Consider the following 13,886-nt stretch of genomic DNA (forward strand, 5'->3'; position numbering starts at 1 on the left):
TAATACGTGTCTTTGATAAAAAAAACAACTGAGTCATTTAAAATTAATATAAAACTGTACTGGGTAGAATAAAAAATGGGAAAAGATCACTACACTATAGGATTCACCTCTTCAATGTTCACATTCTCTGAAATAAAATTAAGACAATTTGATACACTTGACTAATGTCTAAATTTGAATACTTTACAAACATCTACATTCTTTATCTGCAGTATCATACCTACTATATAAAGATCTTCTTGATTCTTTATTATTTTATTAATCAGAAGCTAAATATTTTCTAAAAGTGAAGTGGGAGGTAATTTTTTTGCACATAATGTCATTCTTTAAAAATAGATTTGAACACTGCCTTTTCTTTTAGTTAATTAAAAACACTTCTTTGTAATTACTATAATCACTAAAATTGTTTGAAACCAAAATAGAATATAGCAAAAACATTTTATACTCTTGTTTAAAAATGAAATAATGCAGAAAAAGCAAAGTAACCAAATTATAAATTAACTGAGATATTTTTTAATTGAAAGAACCTAGAGCATCATTTTAAATACAAAGATATATATAATTTCTAATTTCAGAAATGCCACAGTGAGATAGTAACTTAAGAATTTGTATCCTTGGGGGCAGGGGTTGGCTGGGAGAGGTCAATGGGGGGGGAAAAGTATTACAAAGGGACATATGTTTACTGCTTTAGTATATATGTTTAACAGAAATTTTTCCTAGAGTTTAATCATCAAAGCTATCACCCAATTGTTTATCTTGACTTCTATTTCAAAGATACATTTTTTAATATTATAGAGAGGGCTCCTCTTATGTCTGCTTTAACATAAAGCAAGTTATAAAGTATTTGATAGCTTATTACCTGTATGCAAGATCTATAGAAACAAAGAAAAAAATATAAAGAGGTCTCATAAGAGGAATGATTTCATAAGTATCCTGGGTTTGAAAAGTTGCAGTCTCTATGGCTGTGTTTACAATTAATGAATATTCTCCTGTGCATAATGTTATCCATCCAAAGAAAAACAGCAGAATAGCGCCTCCTGCATTGCCATACAGCAAGATCATCCTATTTGGGAGCAGATACCACGTTCCAAGACCACACATTAACCCAGCAAGAACAGAATGAAAAACCATATTGGCTTTATATTTCTTCCCAGGAATTAGAAATTTTATAGTCTCAGCTCCAGTACAACTTGAAAATTCATGCTCATCTTCCTCTGCTAAGATATCTGTGCTTAGCATTCTTTTTACCACTGATGATTTGTTTCTGGCGTATAAACTTGTGCACTGGATGACAAATGCGGTGAAAAGCATTAGTCCACCTGAGAGTGCTGCTGTGTAATAGTCTTCCAGGATGCCCAATTGGTACAAAAGCGTCCCTATCCCACCCAAAACCCATGGCATCAGAAAAAGGATAATTTGATTAATATATACGTAAGGGGGGGCACAGAAGCCTAATCTGAGTCGAGGGCCTCCAAGAACAGTCTGTGGAAAGCGCTTCAGAAGGAAGTCCTTTTTGTAATCATTCAGGAGGGGCACATCAGGACTCATCCTTCTCACTCAGGAGGACCCTGAAAGTCACATCATGTTCTGTAACACCGCAGTCTCTAAAAAAAAAAAAAAAGAAAAGAAAAAAAAGAAAGAAAGAAAAAAGTCACTTTTTGGAAATGTCATACTTAAAACATGTAGGGGAAACCCCACATTTCTATTTTATCTCCTCAATTCCTTCAAGGGCAGGTTTTACAACCTCATTTCTCTGCCTCCTTTCCATTGCCTGACACATAGTTGGTACTAAATAAATAATGGCTAAGTTGTTTTTCATTTGGAAAAAAAAAACAAAAAACGATCACCACATTCATTTTTAATTTATCTAGAATGTAATATCTGGAATTAAGTCTTACATTAACTCACAATTTGAGATTTTTGAGACCAAAGGAAAGTTTAAAAAGTAAGTACTTTCAACTCAAATCTGGTTTAACTGATCATTTCCCTCAGAGCTTCTGTTGTTTATTAACTTTTCCCTCTATTACAAGGGGCAGCAAATTTTTTTTCTGTAAAGGGCCAAAGAGTGAACATTTTAGGTTTGGGGACCGTATGGTCTTTGTTATAATGAGTCAACCCTGCTGTTGTTGCCGAAAAGGAGCCACAGACAATACATACGGAAGTAGATATGAATGATTGTGCTCCAATTTACCCAAACTGGTTGTGGGCCAGATGTGGTCTGTGAGTCACAGTTTACCAACTTCTGCCCTAAAATAAGGATATTCTCTATAAATACCTTGAATTAAATTAGAAATAGAAATGAAAAACAAATACTGTTAGGCATATCATTTAATAATTATAGTAAATTTAGGATTTTCCGATAATTTAAAGAGTTAAATCCTGCTAAAATAGTAGCATTCTGAGAAAAAGCCATTGGCTGCTCATCATGTAGTAGGAAGAACAATGATTTCATCATTCAGCTCAAAAGACCTCAGGTATCAGAATAATGCTTATTATTATCTACATTATCATAGGATAAAAATTTTAGTCTTTCTTTCTATTGTCAGTTTTCAAAAATCTATCTGCACTAGGAAAGCATTTGAAATAATAACAAGAAATATGCATGCGTTAGCCTAGATCAGTGATTTTCCACTGGTGTCCTGCAAGAATTTTTAAAACTATGTATTCAGGGGCACTAACTCCCTTTTCCCTTAGACTAGGGGTGTCGAACTCAATCAGAGAAGGGGCCAAAATCTAAACTCCAGCCTAAATCGTGGGCCGAATGGTTTACTGAACAGTCATAAACTGTCATTGTGATGGAAACGCAGCGGAGTGCAGTGATGACAGCCCGGTGCGAGCCACATTGCAAGGACTGGCGGGACAGATTTGGCCTGCGGGCCTTGTGTTTGACACATGTGCCTTAGACTATCAAATAAAAACAATGACAACAGCTAACACAATACCTTAGACTATCAAATAAAAACAATGATAACAGCTAACACAATACCTGGTATGAATTCCCTCTCTTGACCCATAAATATATAGGTCATATATATTAGAGCTGCATCTTATTGGTCACATAACATAATGAGGTTGCAGCTGATTGGTTAAGTCTTGGTACCAGAAACCCTTATTTACAAGTGTAGACACCTGATTTTTTAAAATCACTTTGGAGCAAAGAGGATAGGCAATTACTATTATTATTATTTTTTTTACAAATCAATCAAAATTATAACTATTTTTTTTGTCAGATTAACAAAAAATATTTTTTAGTGTGCCACAGAATTTTAGTAATTATTTTATGTGTGCCATGAGATGAAAAAGGTTGAAAATTGCTGGTCTAGATTATTTTAATTTAAGGGTCACAAATATTTATGTATCAAAACAATGTGGTCTTTCTTATTTTCAAGTTTTCCTTTTTCTGGGATATACTCAGTAGCTTATCAAGAAAAACAGTTGCCGCTGAAACCAGTTTGGCTTATTAGGACTGCGGACTGAAGGGTCCTGGGTTCAATTCTGGTCAAGGGCATGTACCTTGGTTGCGGGCACAACCCCAGTGGGTGATGTGCAGGAGGTAGCTGATCGATATTTCTCTCTCATTGATATTTCTAACTCTCTATCCCTCTCTCTTTCTCTCTGGAAAAAAAAATTAATAAAATATATTAAAAAAAGAAAAAAGAAAAACAGTTGCCTAACACAAGGCTAGCTAATGAAGGATTACCTCAAGGATCGTATGTTGGAAATTATGTTTAAATCCATCTTCACAACGACAGACATATATACCAATGTAAGAGAATAGAGAGCCCAGAAATAGACTCTTACATATGGTCAAAGATTTGACAAAGATGCAAAACCATCCAATGAGGAATGGACAGTCTTTTGCAACAAATGGTGCTGAGAAACAGGATATCCAGATGCAAAAGAATGAAGTAAGAGCCTTACCTAACACCATATACAAAAACTACTTCACATGGATCAATGACCTAAATGTAAGAGCTAAAACAATAAAACTCTTAGAAGAATATACAGGAGAAAAGCTTCCAACATTGGATTTGGAAATTATTTCTTGGATATAATAAGAAAGGTATTAAAAAAAAAACAGACAAATTGGACTGAATAAAAATTTAAAAGTATAAGCATCAAAAGATACTATCAACCAAGTCAAAAGGCAACCATAGAATGGGAAAAAATATTTGCAAAGCATACAACTGATAAAGATTTAATATGCAGAATATATAGAGAATTCCAAAAACCCAACAATAAAAGAACAACCTAATTAAAAATTGGCAAAGGACTTGCATAGACATTTATTCAAAGAAGACATACAAAATCCAATAAGCATATGAAAAGATGCGCAACATCACTAGTCATTAGGGAAATGCAAATCAAAACTATGAGATATTACCTCTCACCCATTAGGATGGCTACTATAAAGACAACAACAAAAAAATGACAAATATTTATGAGAATCTGGAAAAACTATAACCCTTGTGCACTACTGTTGGGAATGTGTTATAAAGTGGTACAACTTCTGTGAAAAATAGTATGGTAGTTCCTCAAAAAATTAAAAATCATATTACCATAAAACCTAAGAATTCCACTTCTGGATATATGCCCCAAAGAATTAGAAAAGCAGGGTTTCAAAGAGATATTACATACTCATGTTCATAGCCGCATTATTTACAATAACTAAGATGTGGACTCAATGTCCATCAAAGGATTAATGGAGAAGCAAAATGTGGTATATATTTATAGGGGAATATTATTCAGTCTTAAAAAGGAAGGAAATCTTGTAATATGCTACAATATAGATGAACATTGAAAAATATTATGCTAAGGGAAATAAGTCACATTTCAAATACTGTATGACCCTACTTATATGAGGTACTTAGAATAATCAAAATCATAGATTGAAAGTAGAATGATGAATGTCATGGGCTGGGGGACTTTAGAATGGGGAGTGTTTTTTAATGGGTATAGAGTTTTACAAGATGAAAAGAATCATGGGAAAGGATGGTGGTGATGGCTGCACTACAAGGTAATAATCTTAATATTACCGAACTATACACTGAAAAATGGTTAAGATGATAAAATTTGTTATATGTATTTTATAACACATAAAAGTATTTAAAGTCATCTTAAAATAACCTTTATTCCCATCAGTTTAAAAGTTTTTCTGCAAGCCAATCAAAATCAGCCCTGGAGAGAGCTTTTGGGCATCACAAAAGATTTTTGGGTCACTATTAAGAATTATTGCCTTACAACCACTCTTGTTATACTGTTAGGAAATTCTTTAAACTATAAACAGTTATCCTATACTAGAGGCCCAGTGCACGAATTCGTGCATGGGTGGGGTCTGGCCAGCCCACCCCAATGAGGGCCAATCGGGGGCTGCAGGTAGTTGGGGGCACCGATCAGGGCTCAGATCGGGCCCGTTGGCCACCATAGTGCCCGTCACAGAGACTGGTTATTCCAGTCATTCAGTTGGTGGGCTTTTATACTAGAGGCTTGTTGCATGAAATTCATGTATTGGGTGGTGAGGTTCCCCTCTCACAATCTGGGATCCCTTGGGGAATGTCCAACTGCTGGTTTAGGCCCTATTCTGCTGCAGATCGAGCCTAAACTGGCAGTTGGACATCCCTCTCACAATCTAGGACTGCTGGCTCCAAACTGCTTGCCTGCCTGCCTGATCACCCCTAACCACTTGCCTGCCTGCCTGATTGCCCCTAACTGCTTGCCTGCCTGCCTGATCACCTCTAACCACTTGCCTGCCTGTCTGATTGCCCTGAACTGCTTTCCTGCCTGCCTGTTCACCCCTAACTGCTCACTTGCATGCGTGATCACTCCTAACTGCTCACCTGCATGCCTGATCATCCCTAACCCTTCTACCTGCCTGCCTGACTGCCCCTAACTACTTGCCTGCCTGCCTGTTTGCTCCTAACTGCCTCTGCCTCGGCCCCTGATGCAGCGGCTTTGTCTGAAAGGATGTCCAGAATGATGTCTGGAAGGTTGTTTGGCTGTTTGGTCTAATTAGCATATTACACTTTCATTATTATAGATAGATCTATATGTATAAAAGCCAAGCAACCATACAGCAGAATGACCAGAACAACTGGTGGCTATGATGTGCACTGTGGTGGCCAACTGGCCTGGCTGGGGCTGGGGCTGGCCAGCCAACTGTCATGGCCCCTCCCCACTGCTGGGCCAGCCCCTGATTGCCACCCCTACCCCGATGCAGTCAGTTGTCCAGGGGAGGTTAACCACCATCTTCCTGTGTTTTCTCTCCACTGCTTACTACCAAAGCCACATCACACCACAGCCTCTCTTTACAGGGTTTGTCAGGAGGGAACTAAACTGCATTACTTGTCCAGGGGGAGGCTTAGAAACAGAAGCTGTAAGTATCCCTGACACTAAGTGCTTTGAAGCTTCAACTCATCCGAAGGCCAACAGCAAACATGTATATACCCTACAAAGATCTTTGACACTAATAATTACCCCTGGCCAGCCCTACCCCTCATCAACTCCCCCACCCCAATCAGGGGCTGAGCTGGCCGGCCAACCACTTGCTGTCTCCTCCTCCCAACAGGCCCGGCCCCAATCCACCCTGATCATGGCCAGGCTGGCTGGATCCCATCTGTGCATGAATCTGGTCTTAATATATAAAAACCCAGGATCCGTAACTTCCAAAACGACTGAAGGCTCGACTGATTGGAAGTCAGCCCTGCAGTCAGGCGACCCAGCACTGACTGCCACTGCTGTGGACGTGGTGACCATCACTGAGAGGGTGTAGGCTGGGCTGAGGGAACCCCTCCCCCCAACCCCTGCACAAATTTTGTGCATTGGGCCACTCGTAGATAATAAAAGGATAATGTGCAAATAGACAGAACGATGGGACAACCAGAACAAATGAACAACTGGTTGCTATGATGTACCCAGAACATGGCAGGATGGAGGAGGGGGGGTGCCAGACCAAGGTGGGGCGCCGGTCGCTGTCATAAGGATGAGCCTCTGGTGGTTACTGAAAATTCTTTGCTTTCATGCGCTGCAGTCCCACCTGGTGCTTGTACTTGCTGCGGGCGCAGACCCCGCTCGTACCCACTGCTGGAGCCAGAGCCGCCGCTCACACCCACTGCTGGTGCTGGCCACGACTGCTCAGCACCATCAGCAGGTGTGAGCAGCAGCTGTCGGCCCGATTGCCCCTAAGGGCTTCTCTACCTCCCCTACTCCTGAGGGGAGATCGGGGCTGGTAGCCGCTACTTGCACCCACTACCAGCGCCGGCCCCACTCCATCTGCAGCCAGCGACGGAGCTGCCATTCGCACCTGCTGCTGGCGCCCAGCACTGGTCCCAATCACGCAGTGCCATCAGCAGGTGTGAGAGGCAGCTGCCAGCCCTGATCTCCCTGAAGGAAGGCTTCTCCACCTCCCCCTGCTCCTGAGGGGCGATTGAGACAACAGCCATTGTTCGCACCCACTGACTGCCCTAGCCCTGCTCACACCCACTATTAGCACTAGCCCCAATCACTCTGTGCCATCAGTGGGTGCAAGCAGGGCTGGTGCCATTAGAGCATGGGAGCAGTGGTGGTGGGAGTGGAGCTTCCGGCAGAGAGGGGACCGGGGGCTATGGCGGGAGGGACCTGGTAGGTGCATGGAGGATGGGCCGAGACCCGCCCCTGTGCCTACAGCAGCCTCGTGGCCCACAGTTCCTTTCAAGGTGCACAAATTCGTGCACTGGGCCCCTTGTTGTCTTATATCTTCAAGCCATTAGTCTTCATTCTGCATAGAACAAATCATAGCTTTTACTCACGTGGCAGCCCTACAAGTACTCACAAAACAGCGGAACTTAGGTGGTTGATGGTTCAATCTCAGGGAATGAGAAGATTTCTTCCTTACCCTCTGGCTGAATTTATCTCCTGTACTGACATCAGGCTTAGTATTCTGTACATTGAGTATACTGTATTCTGATATGATTGTTATGTAGAAGCCATAGGGTAAGTAAAGGCACACTCTTGTAAGCAGGGGTAAACATTCTGGTTTCAATTATCTATGAAAGACATCATCAGACAGGAAAATAAACTTGGATGGCTGGCCTGGGCTTTTTTAAGTCTTTGGATGTGCCTGAAATTCCCCAGGAAGTTAGGAAAAGTTGCCCTCTCTTGCTCCACCCGAGGCAAGCTAGGAACAAGGTGAGATGGCTTGTTGGGAAAGGAAGCCAAAAACTGAGGATACTTATCAACCAGATTATCTAGCTGCATGCATGTTACTACTCATGTTCATTTAACTTTGATAGGATACTCTGTGATTATATCCCAAGCAGTGAAATATTCTGAAGGTCTATTGTTAATGTGAAAGCATGGAAAGATTCCCATGATAATATTGCAAAGTAAAACAAACTCAGGAAGACCCATTTGCATTTTAAAACAAGAGGATGTATAATGGCTGTATAATTTGTATTGGTGTAAAAAGTTTTAGAAGGCATGCACACTATGCTGTGTTTGCGTGTGTGTTTTATGTATGACATTTTCACACCTCTTAAGTTTGCCAACATTCTCTAGAACTCTCAGCCCCATGCCCAGCAACACATTTTGTGCTTTTCATTGTGGGTGCCTCTGCTCAAAGCCTCCCCTTTGCCTGTGATACCCTCTACTCCCTTCCCTAGTTAGTCATCTCACTCAACTTTCAAGATTAAGCCTATTCCATTCCGAAAATTTTGCAGAGTACATAAGCCAAACTGTGCCCCTCTTCTCTCTGTATATTAAAAACATTGCTTGTTCATATTATTCATCTCGTAACATATATCAACATAAGGCATTTGTTGTACTGTTCACTCTTCACATGTTATCTTTTCATCTCTCTTTTTTTTTTTCCCTTCTCTCTATTAAGTTATTTGTGAGGGGCTAAATCTTGAGATACTTTTGATTCTCACTAATATTTAGTAAAACACCTTGGCATGGAAAGGCATGTAATTCATTAATGACATAGCTTAAATATGCCGATTAAAATAGAAAAACGTTAAACATTGCTGTTTAAAGGGGAAGTTGGGAGGATATCCAATAACATAAAAGATGGCTTTTGCCCTAATTGCAGGAATGAGTTAACCAAAAACAAAACACCTAATATACAGCTAAGAAAGAAATAATAATAATAGAGCAGATAATTAATTCAAAAGCCTGATTGATAACCTCTGATGGAGCAGACGTCATAGAAGAAACCGCTGGTCCCTGACAGAGAACTGTGGAGAGAGGGAGTAGACCAGTGGGTAAAGGGTTATTCGTGGTCAGGGGGCCAGAAGTTGACCAATTTGGGGCAAAACTGGTTTAGTTGGAGATAAGAAGAGATAATGTCCATTACCATCTAAGGAGAATAATTTGTAAGCTTTATTGGGGCAACAAGGCCATCCACAAATCAAGACTTAAAAGGCCATTCTGCACTTCACAAGTGTCTCTTAGAAACAAAATGCTGTTCAGTCGACAGGCTAAAAATATAGTATTTAAAAAAAAAATTAAAATCACTCCAGACTGCTATCTCTAGCGACTATAATTCACCTTACGTCTTAGAAAGTTCAATCGTGGCCTTTGCAGGTTTTATAACGAAGGACGAGAAACCTGTCGCAATTTAAAACTGCAAGGACAACGTGGCTCTGCACTGGCTTGGCTATTGAGGCGACGAAGGAGTCTCCAGGGAGTTGGGATCGAACGTACCTCGAGTCACCCGAGGGAAGAGGTGATGCACAGGCAGGCATTGGGCTGCATTTCTGCGGGTGAACAAATTGGGCCCTCCCGCCGGGAGAAGGTCTGCGATCCCGACGGGGAGACAGACGAGCTGCAGGGACGTGACAGCTCCTCTCCGTCCCGCCGCAGCCCGCTGCGTGTTTCCATGGTTAACGTCAACTCCCGCTGGCGTCGTCCGGCGCGGGGCGGGCGCTCGGATGGCCACGCCCCCAGGCCAGAGCACTTCCGGAGGGCTCCCTTCCGGTCGCCTAGGCGAGGTGGAACGGGGGAGTAAGCGTGCTGTGTACGCTCCAGACGTGAGCCCAAGCTCGCTGGGCCGGGGCTCGGGGTAGTCGCTTTTGAAATGGCCTTGCCTTAAAGCGGCGAGGGGGTAAAGCGGCGAGGGGGACACTCAACAAGTCTTGAACTTTCACCGGGACCAAGGGCGTCTTGCTTACGCCAGAGCGTCGTTGCCCTGGTGACGGACGTTCCTTCCCGGGGTCGTGTTCTCGCGCGGATAGAGACGCGGCCGCCATTTTGCCAGCGTCTGGGTCACCCGCGGTGGGACAGGCAACTGTGGAGGGCAATGCGGCTCCTGAGGCTCAGGGTTCTACGACTAACGTTAGTCACACCCGCACTCCGGCCGTCACCACCCCACACCCCGACGGTAATAAATGGCTTTTAAGTGACGCTTCATACATCCTCTTCGGGTGGCTGGCTTGTAACTGCACACAGTGCCCCCTATAGCCCCGTTATTGCATTTCCCCCTCCTGAGTGGATTTGACTGCGTATTTAAATGCAAGGGACCAAACGCCCATCACTGAAACATGTTACTAAGGTCTCTCTCTCTCTCTCTCTCTCTCTCTCTCTCTCTCTTTTTTTTTTTTAAATAAAATAAGGTAAAGTCCCCGTGTTCCAGCGGGAAAAAAGAATTCTGGTAGGCTGTTATTAACATTCATTTCAGATCCTGGGATCATTACAGGCGGCCACAAAGTCCTTAGGTTCTCTGGTTTAAAAGTTACCCTTACGCCCTGTGTCCACGGTCTCCATTTTCCATTCTCCGATTTCTTCCTCATGTTCTGGACGCCTTGCAGATTGCCAGTTGAAAGTCTGCAAGGAAGCCCCTGAGGACTTTGAATTAGTCTTAAATGATTTGGGCTCTCCGTAAAGGGAACTTTAGTGCCAATTTGTGGGTCTCAGTATGAAATATGGTAGCAATCATACTTGGGTAAAAACTGCTGTTTGAGTATTAAACCTGCTGAGGCAATTTTCCTGTGCCAGGGACAATAACCTTTGGAGATTAACCAGAGTTCTGCTTCTGCAAGATGGGGCCACATTCCAATGTCCAGCAGGATGTGACTGGGAATGACCCTGCGGGCTGATCCCAGTTTTTTAGAATATAGTCTTTAGGATTTAGAATTTAGAACAAAGGAAAATTCCTGTGGTTTGAACTGTTGCAGAGTTCCGTAGCGGTCGGATGGTGCAGGGGTGAGGATTTGAAGAGACTTGCTTTGTTCATCGAGAGATGGGCGTAGGGAGGATAAATTCAAATTCTAGGCAAGGTTACAGGCAGAACTTCCTTTTTTTATTGAAGAGCCAGCCCTATGTGCACTTAGTGGTTATCGCGATGCTGGCCTTGAAAACAATGCTGTTCTATCCAATTGAAAAAGTGCACCTGGTATGGTATTGAGATTGTGGGCATATCTGGTCTCTGGCCTACAAGGTCAGACAGTTAAGTTTATCTTCATCATTCTTCAAAAGGGCTAAAGCAAACTAGAAAGCAACATTTTATCTAGGAAGAACAGCAGAAAATTCCAAACAACAGTTTGTTGCAAAATAGGGATTTTCCTTCTCAGAACCTTTAAAAATAGCTACCTGCCCCTAAAGCCGTGCAGTCATGTAGAGTCTGCCTGTGTGTGGTGCTCTTGTGGCTGACCTGGCCAGATATTTCAATAAATCTTTGCCTGCTTTTTAAAAATAAATCATCAGCCTATCAGCCTCCGGTGGTCTTATTTTGAACCCAGGGTTCGACCCCACAAGTATTACTACCCGCGTGTCCCCCCTGTGACTTGTACTGGGACGGATCCGTTCTGCAAGGCTGGACTTCTGAGCGGCCTTAGCACTGCCTCATTTGGATCTCCTAATCTCAAAATTATATATACGACCTATTTTGTTGTTTCTTTTCTGACTTTACTGGAAGTGATGGCTTAGTTCTTAAGCATTTAGGTTTTCAGGCCATAAAGGGGGGAATCATTTGTGTGTGTGTGTGAATAGTAAAAGAAATCCAAGGCTTATTTTTAAAAAAGGATGCCACTAACCAGGTGGAAAGTGTAGCTTATTGGAAGCATGTGGAAGAAAACTTTGGGCAGCATCAGGGATGTGCATAATCTTCTATTCAAGATCACAATTTACAGGTAGAACCTTTCATAGGTGTGAAGGTGAAATGTGCCCCTAGGTCATCCATAATGGTTTACACTCTGGGGGAGGACATAACCCCAGCCATTTTGGGTCAGAGTGTCACATTAAGCATCTTTGAAAAAATCAACTACTTCTGCCCTGGCCAGTGTGGTTTAGTTGGCTGAGTGGTTTCCTGAAAGGTCTCTGGTTCGATTCTGGGTCGGGGCACTTGCCCAGGTTGGGGTTTGGGTTAGGTGGGGGTGCGTGGGGATCTGTCTCACATTGATGTTTCTTTTCTCTCTCCCTCTACATCTCTCTCTAAATAAAAAAAATTAAGTCATTAAAAAGTAAAAAAGAAAAATCAGCTACTTCTAAGAAGTCAGCACATTGTAGTTAAGAGTAGAGGCTCAGGCTGAAACCAGTTTGGCTCAGTGGATAGGGCGTCAGCCTGCGGACTGAAGGGTCCCGGGTTCAATTCCGGTCAGGGGCATGTTCCTTGGTTGCAAGCACATCCCCAGTAGGGGGTGTGCAGGAGGCAGCTGATTGATGATTCTCTCTCATCGATGTTTCTAACTCTCTATACCACTCTTCCATCACTGTAAAAAGAATCAGTAAAAAAATATTTTTTTAAAAATGAGTAGAGGCTCAGGAGTTAGGAAGCCCGAGTGGGAACCCAGATACCACCAATCGCTGCTCTATTTGTCTGATCTTTCAGTTACAAAATCTCCCTGGCACTTGGTTCCCATATCTTGTAAAACTGGGCTAATAATAGAAATAGAACTTACCCCAGAGGGGGTTGTGTGGATTAAACCAAATAACTAAAGCTCTTAATAAGGAAAGTGACACAGCTTAACTGTTATCTCTGTAGAGAGGTTGTATTTATAATGCCCATTTTCATCATCTTGACTTACACATGGCCCAACCAGAAGGACCATTTTTTGTTACAATACCTGCAGAGGATATTTGGTGGTTAAATTTTTCTTTTTCTTCAATACTTATACTTTGCTTTATCTTAGAATAAGATTAGAAAAACTTCTGGTACAGGTGTTTGGTTGCTTACAAAATAATCACTCAACATTTATTGAAATAGTGGATGCTATTTGCCAGGAACCACAGTAATTGCTGCAGATACAAAGTCAAATAAAACACAATCCATATTTTCAGGGAATTTACCAAAATATGACTTGGGAGACTGACAAGGACATTAGTAACTATAGTGTGTGATAAACAGATATGCACTGGAGCTATAGAAACATGGAAGTGGGACACAGAAATCATTGTTGGGAAATTGAGATGGCTGCAATTAAGTTTTATTTTTTTATTTTATTTATTTATTTATTTATTTATTTTTTTGATTAAGCATGCTAGAATTTATTACAGATTCAAATCTGGACTCAAACAATGGCTGACACAGCAGCTGGTAAACACCCAGGTAAGAGCTCCGATGGAGGGGCAGTCCCTCCAGAGCACTCACACAAAAACACAGACAAACACACACCTACCGCGGCCAGTCAGGCTCTCCAGACCGGGGTCCCTCATGGTCCTGGCTGGGGATTCCAGTCATGATCCCCAAGGACCACCAGGGAGCCAAGTCCGATGCAATAAACAAAAGAGCCATCTCCATGCTAGCATGGGCTGTCCCACTCATGCCAGCAGCATGGCGGAAGAGTTGCAATTAAGTTTTAAAAGACAAATATAAGTTAGCTGACTGAAGATGTGGGAGAAGAGGTGTTCCAAGTGGGAGTACATTCATTCATTCAACAAATATTTAGAGCATATTTAGAGTCAGGAACACATATATC

At 42.0% G+C, this 13,886-nt stretch overlaps 1 protein-coding gene across 1 annotated transcript in view; it reads right to left on the minus strand.

The window, feature by feature from the left end:
- Positions 1-10,072, minus strand: part of PCNX4 (pecanex 4) — a 28,371-nt gene extending 18,299 nt beyond the window's left edge. Inside the window, exons 1-2 of the mRNA XM_036434960.2 lie at positions 9,679-10,072; positions 860-1,604 (exon numbers count right to left, since the gene is read on the minus strand). Coding sequence (XP_036290853.1) covers positions 860-1,548 — 689 coding nt within the window. The 5' untranslated portion in view covers positions 1,549-1,604; positions 9,679-10,072. The remainder of the gene's footprint in view (positions 1-859; positions 1,605-9,678) is intronic.
- Between the last annotated feature and the right edge of the window lie 3,814 nt (positions 10,073-13,886).

The sequence above is a fragment of the Pipistrellus kuhlii genome, unplaced genomic scaffold, assembly GCF_014108245.1.
Source record: "Pipistrellus kuhlii isolate mPipKuh1 unplaced genomic scaffold, mPipKuh1.p scaffold_m20_p_1, whole genome shotgun sequence".
Lineage (NCBI taxonomy): Eukaryota > Metazoa > Chordata > Mammalia > Chiroptera > Vespertilionidae > Pipistrellus > Pipistrellus kuhlii.